The sequence below is a fragment of the Typha latifolia genome, chromosome 9 (assembly GCF_019914945.1).
Source record: "Typha latifolia isolate L0001 chromosome 9, TyphaL0001v2, whole genome shotgun sequence".
In the NCBI taxonomy this organism is placed as follows: domain Eukaryota; kingdom Viridiplantae; phylum Streptophyta; class Magnoliopsida; order Poales; family Typhaceae; genus Typha; species Typha latifolia.
This window is the reverse complement of record NC_133094.1, coordinates 9,841,733-9,851,136: the sequence shown is the minus strand read 5'-3', so window position 1 is coordinate 9,851,136 and position 9,404 is coordinate 9,841,733. Positions and strand designations below refer to the sequence as shown.

General features: G+C 36.8%; 2 protein-coding genes across 6 annotated transcripts; one reads left to right on the top strand and one right to left on the bottom strand.

Moving 5' to 3' along the window:
* The first annotated feature begins 1,339 nt into the window (after positions 1–1,339).
* On the top strand, positions 1,340–5,233 carry LOC140795469 (F-box/LRR-repeat protein 12-like). Of its 5 annotated transcripts, none has more exons than XM_073148033.1 (3): positions 1,340–1,703; positions 1,803–1,850; positions 3,673–5,233. In XM_073148033.1, the coding sequence occupies exon 3, from the start codon at positions 3,889–3,891 to the stop codon at positions 5,029–5,031; it is 1,143 nt and encodes a 380-aa protein (XP_073004134.1). In that variant the 5' UTR covers positions 1,340–1,703; positions 1,803–1,850; positions 3,673–3,888; the 3' UTR covers positions 5,032–5,233. The 5 variants fall into 5 exon arrangements, with proteins under 5 accessions (XP_073004134.1, XP_073004133.1, XP_073004132.1 ...); XM_073148032.1 differs by having other exon boundaries at positions 1,340–1,707; XM_073148031.1 differs by lacking the exon at positions 1,803–1,850.
* Positions 5,234–6,731: 1,498 nt separating this feature from the next.
* On the bottom strand, positions 6,732–8,268 carry LOC140795471 (uncharacterized). The gene is made up of 2 exons (XM_073148034.1): positions 7,500–8,268; positions 6,732–7,426 (listed from the first exon to the last, which is right to left on the bottom strand). Exons 1-2 carry the CDS (start codon positions 7,547–7,549, stop codon positions 6,928–6,930), a joined length of 549 nt encoding a protein of 182 aa, XP_073004135.1. The 5' UTR covers positions 7,550–8,268; the 3' UTR covers positions 6,732–6,927.
* Positions 8,269–9,404: the final 1,136 nt, after the last annotated feature.

The following is a 9,404-nucleotide window of genomic DNA, read 5'->3' as shown; positions in this document are numbered from 1 at the left end:
TGACAAATCTCGTCCTTCTTCCTCACTAGTAGAACCGGTGAAGAATACGTGCTCCGTCTTGGCTGGATGATACCTTGCCCTAACATCTCAGTGACTATCCTCGAGATTTCCTCCTTCTGCACATGTGGGTATCAGTAGGGCTGAACGTTGGTCAATTCATCCCTTGGCACAATCTTAATCTTGTGGTCAGTGCCTTAAATAGGGTGGCAAAGTCAGTAGGGAATTAGACTTGATCAACATGTTTACCTAAGCTTGGAACAGGCTCGAGTTTAGTCAGGGCCAATTGTAAAAAATAGGAAAGCTCTCCGGCGCTCGGCATACTAATTAGTGGCTGAGCATAGGGTGCAGCTGAGTCCAAACCCCATCTAATCTCACCACTTGTTCATCCCTCCGAAAGGTGAGCCGCATGTGTGAGAAGTCAAATGTAATCAGAATAAGGCTCTAGAGCCACTGGGTGCCCAAGACCACATCTACCCCAAAGAGTGTTAGGGGGTACAAGTCCACTATGATGGTTGACCCTGCACCCTCAATGAGACCCTATAGTAGATGCTCTCCGCTCAGAGCTTCGTGCCATCTCTAATGGTCACCTCAAAGCCAATGGTAGGCTTAGCCTCCAATCCAATCCTCTGCACGAGCCACTCTATTAAGATTTAGCTAGTTATAACTTTTTATTTTATTTTAGAAATAGCTTTTGTTTTGGAAGAATATAATTTCTAGCAGTCGCATTTGATATTAACATATTTTTTATGACAAATATCCTTCCAAAAGGTTTATGTGTAAGTAAGGGTATAAAAGAGCCGAGCCTAAGTGAACCGACTCTAGCTTAGTCTCGGCTTGATATTAATTTTTGAGCCTAGTTTTATGTTTAGGCTCGACTTAGCTCAACATGAGCTAAGCTCAAGTCAAGCCCAAGCTTGATTGGAGGAAGAGGATGAGGCGGGGCGGGGGGCTTGCTGAAGAAGGAGGAGGCGGTGCCACAATGGTGACTTGCAACCATAGGGTTAGGGTTAGATAGCGATAAGATCATAGGAGCCATTTGATCAAAAATATAATAATTATAAATATAATTAATATATATTAATAAATATTATATTTAAGCTGAGCCTGTCAAATCGAGTCAACTCTAACTCAAGCTTAGCTCAGCACAACCCAAACGGAGCCGAGTTTGAGCTTTAGTCGAGCTCTTTTTGAGCTTAAGCTAAACCCAAGCCGTTCGTTCATTTTGACATCCAGTAAAAGGTCAGGAAGAAATTTAAAAGAAAATGGAAGTATTCTAAATTTCTATGTATATATGCTCTATATGGAAATCTATAACCATATCAAACTAAACTCGGAGCTCCAAAAAAAGGTGAGTTTATCCAAGAAAAGAAATTAATTAGGTGGACATCAGATAATATCAAATCGACCAAGTATTTCCTCTAGCCTAATTTCTCCCCATTAAACCCGTGGAAGCTTGGAGTTTCTCCAACAAGAATTCTGGATCCAGTTCCACGGACTCCCCTTGGAGAGTTTCTCGAAGAGCACGGCGGCAATCTAACGATGTCGTCTTCCCCCGAACTCCACGAAACGCAAAGTATTGTCTTTAAAACTTCTCCCTTTCTTCTCTCTTCCCCATGTCCAAAGATCGGATTTTGATCGTTCGATTGCAATCGATTGTCAAAGTCCAATATCTGCAGCCGTGGATCTCCTAATGGACGTCGTTTGTAGGTGCTCTTCGTATTTTCTCAATTGAGATCCAATTTTTGTTCTTCCTTAGGGTAATCTTCGGTTATAATCTCTGATTTCCAACTCTGTGTTTGTAGCGACTCATCTAGTGCTACCATTTCTGCATTTTGTTTCCCTCGTTTCTGGTTAGTGAAATTTCTGGTTACAAACTCCAATCTTTATTTTTAGTGAAATTACTTAGTGAAATATTACTAAATATTTTGCTATTCCAGATAGGTCTATAAGAGTAATTTACTTGGTAAGTTTCCATTTGAAGATTAGCGATGACTTCAAAATATGTTGAACTTTCCTGTTTTTTTTTTACGTTGTTGAAAAAGAACTACCCATTGGTTCATGATTATGCTTGTTAAGTTATTATGGACTGACAAAAATTTCCTCTTTTACAATAAAATACTACATTAGATCATATCATCTTTGTGAAATTTATGCTGCACAATATCTAAACTGAAACTAACTGGAATTCCCTTAAAGTTAACAGCATTCTCTGGATTTTCTTCAGTGGAATCAATGGGAAATCAAATTTTCCCATTGATTCCTATATTTTAAAGAATATTTTTCATATATCTATTACTAAAATGCTAGATCTATATAGAAAGATGCTAACAAATAATAGAACTAGCAAAATTAAGCTAGATCCATCATTTGTACACCCCAAATTAGTTCTTAAAGTATAAAAAATAAAAAAAATAAGAAATCTATGTCAATTGAGACAGGTTGGACTGTGTCAACTGGCACAGCCATCATTGCTATCAAGTTCAAATGGCTAAAATGATTTTCATTCAATATGTTGCTGCAAATTTTCATAACTTTTAGATAGTTTGATGTTGCGGCATTTAGATTTTTTTTCTTTCTATAGTATATGTACTGAACAGATACGGCCATCATTGCTATCAACTTCATGTAGCTAAAAGCCAAAAATGATTTTCATTCAGTATGTTGCTGCAAATTCTCATAACTTTTTAATAGTTTAATGCTGCAGCATTTAGATTTCTTTTTCTTTCTATAGTATATGTACAGAGCAGACACAGTTATTGTTGCTAATTGCTATCAACTTCAAGTAGCTAAAATGATTTTCATTCAGTATGTTGCTGCAAATTCTCATAACTTTTAAATAATTTAATGTTGCAGCATTTAGATTTTTATTTTTATAGTATATGTACAAAATGGGCACGGTCATCATTGTTATCATTTCAAATAGCTAAAATGATTTTCATTCAGTATGTTGCTGCAAATTCTCATCACTTTGAAATAGTTTAATGTCATAGCATTTAGATTTTTTTTCTTCTTTCTATAGTATATGTATGAGTTCATTGTTCTCAATATGTAGACCTTTAGCCTGACTAAGAAATTCTGCTAATCTAATTCTGAAGAATGTTACGCATATCGGTCTAATGAACTGAAGCAAGTACTAAAGCTTTATGCGGTCTTTTAGTGTTACCAAATATTATGTTACATTTTCATTTCAAACTACCACAAATATATCGTGTGTCTCTGACAAAGAATTGAAATTTACTTAGAAATTTGCTGGTGCTATCATAAGTACTGCACTTGTTTCTTGTGAAATTCACAAAAGATCTTGCAGGTACCTCATTGCCACTCCTATGAAGTGACAAGAAAATTTAAATTGAAATAATTTAAATGTTTATTAAACATTTGCTTTATTTCCAACTACTTGTGAACTATGTATTCTGCTAGGTCATTCTTTTTATCTTAAACATGACTTCATCAGCCATTTTCTCATATTTTGCACTCTTATTTGCTCAAAAATTGTTTATTTATTTTTCTTGATGACATAAAAGAGGATTTTATATCCAATGGTTAACAGATATGCCTTAATTCTGTTGTTCATCCTGTGGATACCACTTGAATTTTAGATATTGTAATCTAATAGCTTTGAATGCCAAAAGTCTATCAATAACTGTTGTCCTTTCCTATTTGATATCTCAGCTGATTTACTAAGGGAGATGACATAGGTTGCTTCTCTGTCATGTGGGTTCACTATTGATCAAAAACTGCACTTTCTGCTGCAAATAGGCAAAAGTCACCTGTCTCCTGGAGCTTCAATTCTGCAATGTCATCCTCAATCTGGTAGAATACTTGATAAAGATCTGAGCTCTTTAACTTTGAGCAGTAAGAACAGATTTTTAATTTGGATAAAGGAGAATGGATAATCATTTAGATTGCACCAGGAGCTACCTACCTGATGATTGTTTGCTTATTATATTTCGAGGACTCCACAGCACGATAGACAGGAATGCTTTTGGGTTAACCTGTCACCGTTGGTTTCAGATTCAAAATTTAGCTCGCAGATCATTAGTATTCCCATACTCTTATAATCCAAAAGTTTACCAAGTCTATGCTCGATATCTACCAAGGCTACTGGTGCGTTTCCCATTTCTTAGCTCAATATCTCTAGCTGGGTGCACAGAGCTACCTGATTCAGCTTTGAGTAGACTGGGAAGTTATGGATCAAGCCTCCAATCTCTTTCTTTATATTGTTGTTTTGGGATCACAGATAATGGCCTGGCTCAAGTGCCCAGAGGATGTCCTAATTTGGTAACCGTTACTCTCCATCGTTGTAACGTTACTGATGTTGGTTTGGAAAGTCTTGCTAAGTCTTGTCATGGCTTGAAGAATGTTAATTTGGGTTATTGCATGTTGATTTCTGATCATGGGATAAACAAACTCTGCCAGGGGTGTCCCTTGCTTCAAGCTCTTATCATTTCGTATTGCAAGGGTGTATCAGGCTTGGGATTCAGTGGATGTTCAAATACACTAACTTATCTAGAAGCTGACTCATGCATGCTTTCTCCAGAGGGTTTATTGGAAACAGTCAGTGGGGGTGGGCTTGAGTATTTGAACGTATCCAACTTGAGAAACTTGGTTGGAATTGATGGATTGGCTGCATTAGGTGCTGGATATGCCATGAGGCTCCGGTTTCTGAACCTCAGGCTATGCAGGTTTGTTGTTGATGATTCAGTATCAATCATAGCAAAGGGCTGTCCTTCGCTCGAGGAGTGGAGTCTGGCTGTGTGCCATGAGATCCGTTTCTCAGGATGGTCTGCCATCAGTTCAAGCTGTAAAAGCTTGAAAGTTCTGCATGTTAACCGATGCCGAAACCTATGTGACCGAGGATTGCAGGCTTTGGGAGATGGTTGTGAAAGACTTGAAGTGTTGTACATACATGGTTGTCGCAGGATTACTTCTATGGGATTGGAGATGTTCAAGCTTCGGAGACATAATGTGGTGATAAGAAGAGAGGAATGTGTCTCTGTTGGGCCTTGCATTGATGATTTATTTGTTTAGTGATGCTTCTCCAGGATATTCTCTTAAGAGGACACAGGCTTGTAAGGTCCTCAGCTCTCCTGCTTTATTCTATGAATGATTTGAAATGTAAACGCCAATCACTTGTTTTGGTCTTGCCTGTTTATATGTAAATCTTACTTGATTCCATCAAAGCACAATATGCTTCTGGTTTCCTTTAGCATGAAATCAGTGCTGCCCTATCCATTCTTGTGTTTTGTCATATATCGTTTGTTGTTTAGGATTTAGTAATTAGGCTCTTGATTGTTGGAGAGATGCTCCAAGTAATGTGATTCCTTGCGTTGCTTTGTCATACTCATCTGTACCTATAGAAAGTAGAAATTCTGTACTGGGGATCGCCCTTAATATAAAGGTTATATGTTTTAAATGGATTATAAATGATCTACATTCTATAATGTACCAGGAAATAATTTGTTTTCTCAATATGAGATTATCTGAGTATTCATGCTTAAATTAAGAAATCAAATGGTATGACTTTAGTTTATCCTTCTAGTATCTCCACTTCACTGGAATTATGATCCTTGCTACTTCATGAATCCTGAAATTCTAGGTGTTTCATCTTTTATCATAATTTCAGCCTTATTGGTTTCCCCCCTTCGAATGTGTTTTCACATTGTAATGTATGCAATTATGTTAGTGCTACATCCCAGTACTGAATCCTCAACTACATAATATTGTTCCAAGATTTTCTTCTTTCTCCCACTTATCCTTGTTCAAGTTGCTGTTCACTTTGGCTAGCCAATTTCCTCCTATATTGGCATCAAACATCACCTATATAGAAATTAATTGTAAAGTTGGGTTTGTCACTATATATGTGCATATTTTTGTCTTCATCTGGACAATAATTTCCACAGACTGTCCTAAGTTCCACTTCAGTTTGGACTAGTATACAACTCTACATGCTTTATTGTGAATGATACAAATAAGCTTACTTTGATGGTTTCTCTCTTGTCATTCAACTATAGTAGAAGATTTGAAAACAACATACAGGTACAATTATCAACTCCAATAGTGAGTTGTATTTGTAGTCAACTTAATTTTGTCTGGCAGCGAATACATGACACCAGAATTCAAGGATGCCAACAAACTTGCAGCCAATTTGGAGGTGTCCCACACCCTAAAGATATGGATTTGAACAATTTGGTCTGGGCTAGAGGTCAAGATTGGCGGCCAGGTTGAGATAGCTAAAATCTTTTACTTTTCCAGTCATTTTAAAAGAAGATATCTAAATCTTTCATCTTTCCTGCATCTTGCTAAATTTTTTTCACAAAATAATAGTTGAGCTGATCTGTTAGGGGATTTTTGCTACTGATAGAATAACTTTATTTTGTTTTTCAAGTGACAATTTTATCTAGAAGTGTAGATGTGACTATACTCTGTCGTCTTTTCCTTTGTTTCTCAGAAGTTACACTAATGCTGACTGAACTATAGTTGTGATACTTATTATCCCTAAACTTGTTTTCTTCCTTACAAATACACCCACTCAATAACCAAAATACGGAAACTTCATGCCGTGTCAAATTTTAGTAGTTAAGAGGGGTGTAGTTCAGGAGGTGTTAGTATAATTTTTTCTTTTCTCTCTAAAGATTGTTTTATCTTTCGTGAGAGCAAAGTAGATTACTCAACTTCCATTGGTGAATATCCAAGCTCAATGTTTCCCAATGCATTATGAATTTGTGACATATATAAGACAGATTTTTAATTGCATTATGCTTCACAGCATATTATACAGATATATAGTGAAGCAATAAGCTTAGTCTCATGTCCTCTTGTCAATTAAGAACACATCTCCCTTTCAAGGGGAGCATGCAATTTACAAGCACGTCAGAGAAGGACTAATGAAACAAATGCCAAAGATGGTAATTCTTACGAAGGCTCTCAGTTATATACTTGCACTTCTTCAGCCAGTACCATCCTACTGAGAGGACTAGGCCCAAGCTTCTTTCTTCTCATGGCATTCCTCCTCCTGATGAACTCCATCTGGTTTCTCCTCCTCAACTGCATCATTGCCTCCTCTTCCACCACAAATCTTCTCATCAGTATGTCATCCGTCAACGACTTCCCCCTGAACACCCGTCGCCCTTCCACCGATGTTCTCGTGCTTGTAATTCTTTCTGAGGGTGATGCAAAAGATTTTGATCTTGGATAACTATTGCTTCTTCTAGGCGGCACCGCAACATGGAAAGCTTCATTGTAGGATGACATAGGAGCACACAGACAGACGCGTGTGAATGAAGATGCCACCTTCAGAGATGAACATTTCCTTAGCTTTGGTCTGCTGCAGGTGGTAGGAATTCCAGATTTTGTCACAGTTGATTTTGTTGCAGGCTTCCATAGTATTACTATATTCTCCAATGCTCTTTGATACCATGTCTTCCTGTAAAGTTAGCATCTTAGTAACAATCTGAACACAAATAAACTAAGAGAGGAAGGAATTTAAATTGGCTTGCCTTGTTTGTGAGTTCTTGGGCTCTTGCATCAGCTGAGGTTGGAGAAGCATGTGGGAAATAGAGTATGAGAGTAGTGGATTTCATCTCTGGAGCATGGTGGTGAGGTATGAGCTAGAGTATTATGTTTATGAGATTCTAGAGTGGCAATGTGGTCCTTTTCCTTTTCTTTTTACCTTCTTTTCTCTCTAATGAAGCATGCTTTTGCTTTGGCAGGATTCCTTTCAATGAGGGGAAGTGATAGAGCTAGCATATTGTAAACTGAATTTTGAAGTGCAGTGGCTACTATATAGTATTCAAGAACTATTAAGTTTCATGATCATAGATAATAAATTCTTATGTAGGCCAGTCTAGTGGCCCCATAGGCCAATGTTTGTCTTTGTAAGGGCGAACAGAGAAGATCAAACTAATAGCAACATAAAACTGGTGTATGGCTGTTGTTTTCAGTATGATATCTGCACTGAAATTGGATGCATTAGAAGTAACAAAATGTAGGCAGAGAATATAAAGAAATGAAAAGGGAAAACTTTAATATGGCAGAAATGAAAAGGTGAGAGTGAAAGTAGATCTAGCTGATCCACTTGACCATAGTAATAACAATATAAGTGGCAAAACAAGGCATTAACAAAGAATAGAAAGGTCATTTCTCAAACAGTTCTTAAACTAAAAGAACTAAAATAGATCGAAGCGTAATAGAAGAGAAGCTAACCATGCTGCTAACTGGTTGACAAACTCAAATTTGTGACTAACATTTCCTTTCCTTTACAGAAAAAAAGAAGTAGAACATATCATAAGCATCATGCCACTTCTTGGATGGGGAACATTCTTATTGACTTGGTTGGAGGTAAGTGCAAGAAGATGTACTGCATCATAAAGGAAAAACACCAACAAATGTTTGACTATGTATCTGCATGCCTCAGAGCACTGATGATTTCCAATGGATGGCATCATGATTCTCTCCTGTTGGTGGTCTAATGTGATCATGTCTGAACTCTGAAGGCTGTAAAAAGTGGAGAAAAGTGAAAGAAAGCCACATGATTGGCAAGACTTGGATGCTTTGGGGGGCATTAAAGATCTCCAAATGCTCTTTAATATTCAAAATGATGTATCATGAAAGGCTGGCAAGAAGCGTGGTGAGATCTTGAAGAATCAACATGATGAGGAAAGTATATGATCCTATGGTTTTCTCTTCAAGTGTCATTCTTTTTCTTCTTTGAACTTATCCAGATTTCTAACTTAGTTTCTTAGGCTAGTGTTTGCTGCCTATCTAGGGGGTATTACTCTACCAAACTATGAAGCAAATGAAGGAAAATTTATGCGGTTGTTCCAGTGGAGAGCAATGCCACTCTTACTTGATTTCTTAGGCATGAACTCAACATACAGGAAACTTGGCCTGGTTTAGGTTGATAAGCCAAATAATGGAAAGGTGTCTAATTGCGGTATCGTAGGAAATTACAAAATTAATAGTTGTCGATGTTGCAAGAAACATCTACCTTGTGAGGGTGGCAACCGGATCGGGTTAGGTTCAAATCAACACAAAGATAACTTATTTATTAAACGGGTTATATGAGTCATAAACGAGTTACCAAGTTATATCAATTATTTCTAATATATAATAGTAATTTAGGTTGTAAATAGGTCTATCTCGTTTATAAATGGGTTTATTCGTGTTTAGTTATAAATGGAATTTTTGAGTAATGAATGGATTATTCAGATCATAATTGGATTATTTTGTTATAAATAGATTGAGGGGTCATGAATGAGTTAAATAAAAAAAAAACAAGTTATACATATCAAGGTACTCAACATGAATATGACTTGTTTAATTATCATGTTAGGCAAGTCAATCTATTTATGACATGAACTCAGTTATATTAAACTCAAATCTATTTAAAACTTTTGTGTTTG